The sequence below is a fragment of the Mixophyes fleayi genome, chromosome 11 (genome assembly GCF_038048845.1).
Source record: "Mixophyes fleayi isolate aMixFle1 chromosome 11, aMixFle1.hap1, whole genome shotgun sequence".
In the NCBI taxonomy this organism is placed as follows: domain Eukaryota; kingdom Metazoa; phylum Chordata; class Amphibia; order Anura; family Limnodynastidae; genus Mixophyes; species Mixophyes fleayi.
The window spans coordinates 72,232,996-72,245,359 of NC_134412.1; the positions used below are offsets into that span (position 1 = coordinate 72,232,996).

The 12,364-nt window shown below is 40.9% G+C and overlaps 1 protein-coding gene across 1 annotated transcript in view; it reads right to left on the reverse strand.

The window, feature by feature from the left end:
* The window catches only part of PLEKHN1 (pleckstrin homology domain containing N1), a 31,627-nt gene extending 21,445 nt beyond the window's left edge, over positions 1–10,182 (reverse strand). Inside the window, exons 1-2 of the mRNA XM_075191595.1 lie at positions 10,001–10,182; positions 6,549–6,648 (exon numbers count right to left, since the gene is read on the reverse strand). Of these exons, the coding sequence (XP_075047696.1) occupies positions 6,549–6,648; positions 10,001–10,143 (243 nt within the window). The 5' untranslated portion in view covers positions 10,144–10,182. The remainder of the gene's footprint in view (positions 1–6,548; positions 6,649–10,000) is intronic.
* Positions 10,183–12,364: the final 2,182 nt, after the last annotated feature.

Sequence of the window (12,364 nt, forward strand, 5' to 3'; positions counted from 1 at the left end):
GAGGATTGAATGAAGCACTGACAGAAATCACAAGGGTCTTAGGTCAGTTTAGACCCAGACACAAACGAGAGAAGAGGTTGGCCGAGGATAGAGACCAGAAACAGCAAAAAAACAGCAATATTCTTTTTTGAACTGTGCACCTGATATTACTTTAGTGATAGCTATCCTTTAAGAGAGACTAGCTTACACATTGCAAGAGTCTACAATCTGATTAGTGAGGCCTGTGTGCATGAAGTCAATAGCTGCAAGTTTGTGGAATGTGTAATTGTGCGATTCTCGCACACCCTCTAACAGAAGTGCACAATTACACATTGTGTCATAGTCACTAGATGCATCTGTGTCTGCAATATTCAGGCTCCAAACTCTGCTCAAGGTCTGGCAATAGCTACCGGATTAACTGTGTATCGGAATGTTGATCTGGGGAAAAGAACAGGACACCCCACCAAGGAATGCCCTTTTCAGGAATTACAAACTGCAGCTCCACAAGGATGACTAAGTAAGATTATCAAAAAATCCTGGATGCACAGACAATGGAACAGGATCACAGGGGCAAAAAATTGGGGGGTGTTCCCTGCAGTGTGGAGAGTTCTATTCTGGCAAAACAATTACATTTTTATACGCACCCATCAGCTCCTAGGGAGAAGTGCAAGCCTTTAGATTGCAACCTGTTCTCATTCCCTTCAGTTTGTACAAAATGACGTAGTTGTCATATTGCCCTGAACGCAACACTTACTTTATACGGCACTGCGGAAGATATTTGTGCTTTGTGAATAATTTACAGTAGGTTGGTTCGGCTGTTTAACTCGTTAGAAATCTTGCTCACCCTGGCTGCAAAAGTAATTTTCCAAAAAACCCCACCCGACGCAGATTAAACGTGCCAAAACGTTAAGACGTGTTCTAGTGATGCATTTTCCATGCACTTTTACCAACACAATTTACGTAGCGGTAGCGCGCACCACCACATGACAAATAAGTCATTCAGTCTAAAATTTTAAACATGCCATTAACAATTTAGAACGCAATAGGAGGGACAAGCCCATAGGAAACCAACCAGTCATCATATTTCTAATACAGCAGATGGGTGTAAACAAGTCTTCTCTTTGATAGCAGCCAATTCACCTACCAGTATGTTTTTGGAGAGTGGGAGGAAACCGGAGCACCCAGAGGAAACCCACACAAACACGGGGAGAACATACAAACTCCACACAGATAAGGCCATGGTCGGGAATTGAACCCAGCGCTGTGAGGCAGAAGTGCTAACCACTGAGCCACCGTGCAGCCCAATATAATTTAATATTGAAAAGGGAAACTTTCTATCCCACACACTGAAAATAACACGTACTTGTCCCAAATAAATATCCTAGCCATGAAATCCCTCCTCCATTAACGCAGCGGCTATGTCCGGAACACTGGTCATGCCCAGCAAGGGAGAAGTCTCCTTCTGACACTTTTTCCTTTACATGTTAGAATGCGGCTGCAGTTAAATAAATGGACAATAGGCCCGAGCCAATTAAAGTAACTGAGTGTTGCAGATGGCTGGTCCTCAAGGGCAATTCAAGGACAAGACAAGTTTTACAGAAGCTACTAAAAACACCACAGCCAGCAATTAAAGCACTAGAGTGTTGTTACAAATAGCCTGAAAGTCTACCATGACAGATACTTTCCATACTTTGAAAAAAAATAAAAATGCCTCACCGCTTGTGCAACATATTGCTTTAGTCACCTTTTCCCTCTTGTGAGCAGGCTCCCACTTTCCCACCAAACAACTGCTTTACATCGTATGTGTGTGCCAATCAATGTACTCCTTGCAATTATTATTTTGCATAATAAGTTGCCGTTAAGTCAGCGATGTTTAACTTCAACTGTTTAAATGTTTGCTCTTTGTGGGCTTAAAAACAATACAGTCTATGAATACACTCTGACTGAGGCATTTTGTACCTCAGCTCCCAAAATGGTTCAACTAACAAAATGGCTGCCTCTATGCTCAGGCCTGGGTTTGACAGCACATGGTAAATTTACCTCAAAATATTAGCTCAAAATAATTTTAATTCACTGATAAAAATATAAAAAAGTTCTATAAACATAAAGAGGTATTTTTAGTCATTTTAAGAGATGTGGAGTTTCTTGATAGATCTTTACACACAGAAGCTGGTGCTCGGTATAAATGTAAACACGGTAGGGGCTACTTGGTATAAATTTACACACATTAGGAAATACTTTGCAAGGGGCACGCTTTAAGTAGTTCAGCTTCTTTCGGTCATAGAAAATGGCACAGTGCGTGTCAAAGTATCCTGGGAACAGATTACTGCTTACAATTGTTAAGAGTCTCAGGAATACCGTTCAGGGGCCTGGTACGGAGACTCCATTTGCATCTCACATGTACGGAGTGAACACCACCCCCATTTACTTCAGATAGGTGAAGAAGGATGGCTGCCTTTATTTCCCCCCTGACTGCTAATTATGCAAAATTACACTTTGAGAGTTAAAGGTGTTGCACAGGATCTGTGTTTTTTCAATTTAAAAAAAAGAAAGTTAGGAGCAGAAGGAAATTGGCCTCCTAACACATTTTACCCAGCCGAATTGGAGCCACTGGGAGAGATACAAAGGCAGTGGAAAAACAAAGAGGTGCAGCAAACTCTCAACAGTGCTCACCCATGACTTCAAATAAAACAGAGTAGTGTAACACTCTGGTTGATTGGGTGCTGGAGTCACACTGATATTTGCTGCTCCACAGCCGAAGTGTGTGACACAAATAATCTTCTGTAACTCCGTAAAGAAAAATCTTCTGAAGTAGAAACCAGCTTATATATAAAACACAAACCTTCCCTCATGTCCTATATGTAAACATATATATTTTTTTAAATTTAAATTGTATTAGTAGTAGGCTAATTGGCTGCTACCAAAATTGACCCTAGTCTCTCCCTCCCCCCCTCCCTGTCTGTCTGTCTGTCTCCCCCTCTGCCTGTCTGTGTGTCTATATTAGGGATCTTAGACTGTAAGCTCCAATGGGGCATGGACTGATGTGAATGAGTTCTCTGTACAGCGCTGCGGAACTAGTGGCGCTATATAAATAAATGATGATGATACTAAAGTTGATCCATGTTATTGGGAAAGGGTGTTGCAACATCCTTTTGTTACAGCCCCCACCCCCCTTCAATGCCCCTATGATTAAATTTCAAGGGAACACTTCATCCAGAGAGTTTCTGAGAGACAAGATGGAAACAGGATCTTTCCAGAGCAATGAATCAGATCCGTACAACACAGGTGAGTGACCCTAGCAGACAGCCAGGTAAGTTCTCATAACACTCCCTTTGTATGACAGACATATGACTAAGCACAGAACACATCTGATGTCAAGCTCAACAGTTAATAATATTAACACCCCATCCTCCTGGAACCCTGAAGCATTAAAGGAAATCTACTCAAGATTAGCATCATCATCCTGTTTTGGCTGCCCATGAAAGTAACTAGATAATTGGCATTTAATTTGAATGAGGATAGGAGTGCCTTCTATTAATGATAAACTCACCCTTCTGGTTCCAAGACTGGAGGAACGTGCCGAGATAATCCCTGTGCACACACGTACATATTTTGGCGAGGGGCTGAACCACTAACTAATTAAAAACAAATTAAGAGCCAGAATTACTTATCTATAGGATAACTAACTATATGGATCTAATTTTGCTTAGATCCCAAGCGCCTGCATGGATCCATGATAGCCACAGTTGTATTTAGGATCATGAAAGTGCCGCTTTAAAGTGCTACGCTGTTAATGGTCCTCTCTCATCCACTCAAAACTTTGGACACCTTAAATGAACTCTGCAGTGTCAATAACGCTGATTGGACAGCTGTCGCCAAGCCACGGCAGCTATCCATTTCTGTGCAATGGGTATCAGGGTGTACACGCAACTCTCATATTGAATTATGAACACCCCATGACCTCAGCTTGTTGCTACCTCCTAAATATATAACTGGAATTACAAAAATGCTTATTTTAAATGGGGCCATGTCACCAATAGGTATTCAGTGCTTATTTATGGATGCTTTTGGGCAATGCACAGATATGATAAAGCACTAAGCCAGCATACATGTTAATTCACCAGATCTGGTGTACGTCTGAGGCAGTCTGTGTTTACCAACACAGAGACTACGCAACTTCAGAGGAGAAAGTCTGTCTCTCAGACGGCCAGGTCAGAACACTTACACACCAGAGCCTGTAGTACTGTGATACACTGCACTGAAACCACAGCACAGACACCAGTGAGTCATACAATGAAACCAGACAGGTGCTGGATTCCATTTATTTCAATTGCCTCTTGTACTGCTGGGCTTACTCCACAAACAGGGTGTATAATTAAAAAAATAATAATAATAATCAGACTTTAAGGGTCATTTGTGAATGAGTGTTATTCATGCGGTACAAATGCAATTTACATCTGTTTATGTGCAAATGAACTCCATTTGTTGGGTGTAAAATATTGCACGTGTTTGCGTGGGTTTCCTCTGGGTGCTCTGGTTTCCTCCCACACTCCAAAAACATACTAGTAGGTTAATTGGCTGCCATCAAAATTGACCCTTCTGTCTGTCTATTAGGGAATTTAGACTGTAAGCTCCAATGGGGCAGGGACTGATGTGAGTGAGCTCTCTGTACAGTGCTGCGGAATCAGTGGCGTTATATAAATAAATGGTGATGATGATGGTTAGATGGGAGGAGCTGGGCAGATATGGGCGGAGTTTGCCAAATGCTGGCTAGGCTTCTGAACAAGTTTAACTAAGCACTGCAGTTCTGAGGGAAAAGACTATTTTAAATGAGATTCAAAGGGTCATTCCCTGTTTAGAAGTGGGCCGTAGAACACTTCCCTTGCTGCAGACGAGGTATCTGCACTTTCTAATGGGACGTCTTTTGGGCAAGTATACCTTCCTATTGTGCCGATTTCATCGGGACAGTCCCGATTTTAAAAATTTATCCCGCCTTCCCACTCGGGACTTGTTTGTCCTGCGTGTGGAAAGGAAGTGATGGTCAGCTAGCGCTAGGCAGCCCTCTGGGGGTGTGACCCTCCCCCCATGTTGGGAGGTATGGGAAATTGGTTTTCTAGCTACCAACATAATAAAAACATTTAAACACACCAATGTGCCATCTGTAATACACACAGTCCCAATGTCTTCTCACTCTCATGACAGACAAAATGAGCCTTATACAAGCAGTTGTTTTTATTTGGGTTTTTTTTTTTGTTTTTTTTTTAGGAGAAATATGGTAGTCTGAATTCATGAAGGGGGTCGTCCTAAAATGCTAGCGAGACGGACGAGAAGTGACGGTTTTGCGGTAAAAATAGCTGATCTAATGATCTTACTTAAAGCTGCACCACCACCTAGGAAAAAACATTTCTTAAGTTGCCCCTCCACCTAGCTGGAGACCCAAAAACAAGCCGGGGGGAGTCCCAGGAAAAGGGGCTAGATACAGCAGTCTCTGGAGTTTCGGCTAGGGGGAGGTGGTAGTGCAGCTTTACATAAAGGTAGATTCAGCTCTCTTTTTGCATCTATGTGCACAAAGTAAGTGCTACTTGGGACAGCCAATCACATGTGTGCTTTTATTTTCTGTCTAACCATGAAGTAAACAAAAAGGAAAAAAAAAATAAAAAAATGAAAGAATGTGATTGGCTATTCGGGGTTATAGCTCTTTTTTTTTTTTGCAGTTGCTTTGTGGGTACAATTCCCCCCCATTTTACTTGTTTTGCACAGCAGGTAAACAGGTGCCGTTGATAGCGCCTGTGAAACCAAACAAGTATATCCTAAAAATGTTCCAATATAAGAGGTTATTTCGTAGATCATTTCACAACACTTAACCACATGCATAGTTTCCTGACCTATGACTTTCCACTCAATGTGGTTTTTCTGACAAGGTTGGTTATTGCTTTCCTTCCCCCCTTTACACATTTAATTCTTCATATGTTTACGAAACGTGAATGTTAATGAAGCGTGTCTATTGCCACACATTGACAGTGAAATAACCTATTCAGCAGAAATCAACAATAGGACACAATTTCTCAATGGTTTTGGGAAGGTGTGATGAAAACAGACTTCATGGCGGCTTTCCTAAAATAACAAGGAGGCCTGGGCGCTACCTGCGGCTACAAAACCAGAACTGACTTTCTAGTCGCTGACTACGAACAATAATGGGACTGGCGGTGTAGTGACAGCAGATTCCCAACCTTGGCAGTATATAGCAAGACTCTGCCACTGCTTTAACACACAGCAGTGTATGTGTGTCTTGTATGAAGCTATCTGTTCTGATTAGCAGATAATCACATACAATGCCTTTCCCATGGGAACACACAAGAGTGAGGAATATCCTGGCAGCCAATCCCAAATTCCAAGCATGCAGAGGTATGTACACAGCAGATGTGCCTGATAAGACAGACCCAGAAACAGACTTAACCCTTCCTTGTCAGGCAGTCCCTACAGACCAAGTGCATCAGCTATCGCTGAACATCCACAAACCAAGGGCATTCGTTTTGCATAATGAGACATTAATCAACACATGGGCTTACCTTCCCTGGGATATAGTGCAGAATGTTGTCTGAGTGAGTCACTCTTCCAACCCCACTTTCATTCCCAAACAAATATGTCCATTTAGTTCTGCTGTCCTGCCTGTGAAGAGACGGGTGATGAAACAGCTGCTTGGTATCTTTTCACCACTAGGAACATATAATCGTTGTTATGAAATATCAGACTTTACAGCAGTGGCTCAACCCTTTGTGACCTAAGTGTAGACTACTTTTAATTATTATGATCCAAAGGATCCTGAGCGGTTGTAGGTTATGTTATAATAAACTTTGTTAAAGTTATCGCTGCTCAGCTTGCAGTCCCCGTTTCTGCAGCCTCTAGTTCCTTTAACATCCCCCCCAACCATGTTTTGCTACAGAATCTGACGAGAGAACATGTATTTATGACATACGTGATCCACAACATGATGAAAACCTAGGAACACCATTTCGAAGTTTCACACGAAGCCAAATTGAGATTTTTAGTGCAGAACACAGGTCAATACGAACAGCAAATATAGCTAATCTCATTTTTACCTCTCCCACTATTTCTATGCAAATTAATACTTGGTTGACATTTTAGTTAACAAATGTTATCCCAGCTGGACACATCTAAAGCTGGGTACACACTACACAGTTTTCATCCAATAATCGGCTAAATCAGCCGACATACGACCGCTCGTTCAAAAGTCGGGTCAGTGTGTGCAGTGACACGATGGTCGAAAGTCTGCCCAAATGGTCGATTGTCGCCTCATTTGGTTGGTCGTATCGTTTAATATTTTCGTTCCAATCTCGTTTCCGCTGTGTAGTGTGTATAAACTTCCGACCGATCCACAACAGTGAGTACGAAATTACAATCATTGCTCACGACAACATGGCTGTAAAAAGTCGCTAAAGGGACGTCCGCTCTTCCCTTTATCGTCCTAAACAAGGCTAGTGTGTATGCAGTCCATGGACCGAGCGATCGGAACATCGATCGCATGAAAAAAAAAAAAAAAAAAAAAAAAAAAAAAAAAAAAAATCGCTCGGCATAAAAAGATGGTTGAAATTTCTGTAGTGTGAACCCAGCTTAAGTTTGCATCCAACCAGCTCAGAAGAAACAGTCAATTATTTTAAAAAAATGTCTTTGCCTCTCAACCCCATTGGGTGTTGGAAGCGACCACAGAACCTGCTAGCGGAGGTCAAGTCACATGTTTATTAAAGCGCCCTTTTTATATCCATGTATTAACTCTGAATGTTATGGATAAAACACACTGTAATATGGAACATAAATGATATTGAATGCATGTGTGATTATATAGATATCCGTATTTTAGTTTTAGACTGAAATTGTCCAGCTATATTACGCTGAGCAACAATATCTTAACAAGGCCTCAATTTTTTCACATTAAGCCTATACCACAGGTAAACAAGGCAGAAGCTGTTTGGTGATAAGCACTAAACAGACAGGTCACAGAGTGAGTAACAGCTAAGACTGTACTAGCCCTAAGGCCCTGCAATAAAATTTCTAAAGGGGAGGTCCATTTAAACTAGCAATAGTAAAAGGGAGTTTTCTATCTAGACATGTACTCTATAGTGTAGACATGCCAACAATTCTCCGACTCTGCCTGCCAAGGCAAGCCAGGCATTGCTAGTTCAACAGAATTTCATACCCATGCTTAATACCACTTCAAGCTATTAAGTATCATGCGGGGAAACTTCAGAAGCTTTGCAAAAAAGGATTTTACAGCAACTGCTACAGGACAGCATAAGATGAGATTTGAGAGTGGTTTCCCAGATAACGTGGAAATAAAATAAACATCCCAAGTAGTAGTAAAATCACAGAAGAGTCTTCAAGCAGAAATAAAGAAAATTAAATTAGAATTTTTGTTAACCTGTTGGAGTATGTAATCTGTATTTAGATCAGTGTCTCAAAATTGAATATTCACGGAATTCAGATAAACGGTATTTTATTTCCAACAAACTATTAACCTGTCAGCAAATTTTGAGACATGTAACTAAAGTGGTCCAGGAAAAGATTTTATTAAAGTGTCTTGCCTTTCAGTAGCTTTGTCCGATCTCTAGAGCTGCTAAGTGGGTATATGACAGACTGACACTCAGTAAAATTACTTGCGGTCTGTTCAAAACTCTTTTCTGGTCTTCAAACATGCATGAGGACTTGAGTGCATTATAGTGTCTTACTGTAATACAATTAAGACAGGCAATTTTGTCCACATTAACATACTGGTGGGGGGATGGGAATGGCCTCTGGGGTTTAATTGTCCCCTGTATTCAAACTGCTTGAAATCTAATTATAAACTGTTGGTGTGGTAAATGTATCCTTTTGTGTTTAGAAATTGGAGGTTGGAAAATCTTTTCAAACTAAGTCAAATTAAGCTGTGTGCAAACTACTTGCTATTAATTACCATCTTTATGGCATAATTATACTTTTAATTTGTGGGGACTGCACTACCCTGGAACAGGCTGTGTGCCCCTCTACACTGAAACTTTGCCCTCAGCACTCTTCCTAGGGGGGGGGGGGGGGTCTATGCAATGCCTCAGATATAGTCCTTTTAATACCTGAGTATATCCATACAGAATGCATCTCAGGCTGTCTATGGTTTGCGCTAAATTCAGTATTGCAGAAAAGTTGGGCAAAATGATTAAAATATTATTATGATGGATCAATGTCTACATATTAAACTATATAAAAACATGTAAACCTTTCTAGACAATCTCAGCAGACTTTTGGATAAATTAATAAACTATATAATTATACACAGCTACACTCTGCACAAAAAGTACAATTAAAAAAAATGCAAGGGATGGAAGATGTAATAGGATTACACTTAGAAGCTCTAAAAGTCCTTTAGGATGCACTAATAAAAAATAATATGGACAATTAATAAAGAAGAGGTTCAGGGGGGTTCACAGTATGGACAGTTCAGAGGAATACAAGGGGTTAGGTGGAAATGTATTGTTTCCCCACATTACAGTGAAATCCCAGCAGAGAGAGTAACTGACAGCTCTTTTGCCCAAAACGTCCTGCAGCAGCTGAAAGTTTTTGTGTTGTGTGTTTTTTTCTTTTAAAGGGAACAAGTGCCCCTGGCTGCGATGTCTGCAACGTTTTACTGCCATTCCAAAACGTACAATAGATATGTAAATGGAATGAATACAAAACGAACGAGCTTCCAAACTACTTTTGCGCTAACCCAGGCCACTTTTGCGCTCATCCAAACCACTTGCACAAACTTGCCTACAACTTCCCGAACTTCTATAGTACTCTGTAATAAAATACATACCCAAAGTATTCATCAAAGCGTACAATAACTTGCAACACAGCCCAACCTATATTAAGCAGAGGTTGGATAAAGCCACCACTAGATCTCCTAAACACCACTTGCTCTGAATGGAACATGGCAAAGACTGACATAAAGTTGTGGGGTTCATATTAAACGTGTAGGAAATAAGGTTCTTACTCTTTCTGGAGTGAGTTCTTCCTGAAGGAGTATCTGAACTGCCGGTGAGGCTGCGGCACACAAGTCAAGTTCCCCATCCTCAGCACTAGACCCGCTCTGCTGTACTGAGCCCAGTGTGTGCAGTGAGTGAGCTCCAAGCTCATCCTCACTTCCGCTCACACGGGCACATGTGGGTGTCACCCTGTGAGCAATCACTCTGCATGCCCCGGGCAACACGCGTCACTGCTCCCTATTGCTAAGCGTGCTGCTGCTGCTGCTGTTGTAAGGGTTAGTCCGGGGCTGACACGGACGTGTGAAATAGTGGGGAAACCCTCCTGTGCTAAATTTATACACACTTGCCCAATATTCCTGAAAAATAGGAATGCCTGGAGGAAAAAAAAAATGTTAATATGAGATAACAGCCTTATGCAAATAGAGCTGCAAGCGTTTAGCCAAGTTTGCCTAATTTCCAGGGACCCCAGGCTTTAAAGATGTCCCTTTTACAGTACTAACCAAAAGTACAGTACTTGTTGCCTTATATTGTATATTGACATGATCTGTTTTATTCTTTACATTTCAAATCCATAAAGCGCCCGATTCATTAAGGCACGCAAAACAAACGTAACTTGTGCCTTGTATGTAAAACGCATGTAAATTTGGCATACGCATGTCTGTAGTCAGCTAGGAGCGGATGCGAAGATACATCCCGTTGTTGAAAAGGTCTAGGTCCGCTCAGGTCTAAAACACAATAAACTGCAATACATAGGTAGAATATAAAATCCCAAAAGGATGCAGAGAAAATAGAATTCAATTAATGTCACCTGTTAATGATTTCGTCATTCGTGATAAAACATAATTTTTTTTTCTTTCCCTATAAAATACATTTATTAGGATGTTATGAATGTCTGCTGTACATAAAATGCATTTTTATAGTTGCTCCTGATTGCAAACACATGTTCTAGCATGTATACGTGACCATATATAAAACAATAATAATACATTCCGTTTGGGCGCTTCACTCAGATATGCAGCCGTGTAAGTACACAGAACATCCACCAATATTCTGAGTAAAATTACACAGAAAAAATAGTATATACATACATTCGCGCTCTCTTCTCAGCGTACTGGGATGATAACAATAAATCAAAGTTGCCTTACTCAAATGCAGACTTATGAAAGATGTGACCCTAAAAAGGGATCAAAAGTGGAAGTAATGAGGCTCCTCTAAATGGAGGTTATGTTTTATTCCTGCGTCCAACTCTTCAATCCATACACTCATCCATATAGATGAAAAAGAATAATAGGGGAACAATCTTTCCACCCATGAACGAGGGTCTTTTTCAAGGTAAACTTTAAAAAGACACTCGTTCATAGGTGGAAACGCGTTGGTGTTTGTTGGGACCTGGAGACCACATAGACTGAACTGCAGTTGGAGTGTGTACATCTGTCAACAGGTTTCTTACAATCGTGTTTGACCCTCTATATGCTGTTACTGTCTTTGCTATTTGGTATGGGTTCTGTACTTCTGTTATTTTATTCAGTTTTATGATCAAAACATTTTTATTATGGTAATGCACAAGATTGTTCCCCTATTCTTCTTCTTCATCTATATGGATGAGTGTATGGATTGAAGAGTTGGACACAGGAATGGAACATAACCTCCATTTAGAGGAGCCTCATTAGTTCCACTTTTGATCCCTTTTTAGGGTCACATCTTTCATAAGTCTGCATTTGAGGAAGGCAACTTCGATTTATTGTTATCATCCCGGTACGCTGAGAAGAGAGCGCAAGTGTATGTATATACTATTTTTTCCTATACATACGTGACCGTCATCACTAGTAATTGGCACTTACTCCCGACCTGTAGCTGGTGCAAGTGACACAACACAAAGACATATATGTACCTTTGAGATGCCCAATGCTTGAATCAGATGTTGCTGCGTGCGCTCCAGCTTAGCGCGCCCTTACTGAACATTGACTACATGTATACACTCATTACCCTCCCTGTTCCGCTCATTTAATTGTAGACTGTATTAAGGGTCTTTTGCGCTCAAAGATGAATTGGATGTTGCTGTGTTCACTGGCGTATGGCCCGTTTCTGGGCATGTGCATAGCGATTTTGCGCAAAATATGGTACGAATCTGCATTTATGTTCCTTTATGAATCAGGCCCAAAGTGTGTAGCTATGTCTTGGAAGTTTTTCCTTTAGAATACACAGTCCCTGTGTCTATCTGTATTTTGCCCCTGGAGATAAGAAAAGTACATATTTGCGATGCATATTAAAAGTAAGCAATAGCTAATATTTATTTTATGAACTGGCTCTTCGTATGACCTAAAGTGGTTGTTCACCTTCAAATGACTTCAAATAACATAGTCACATATGTC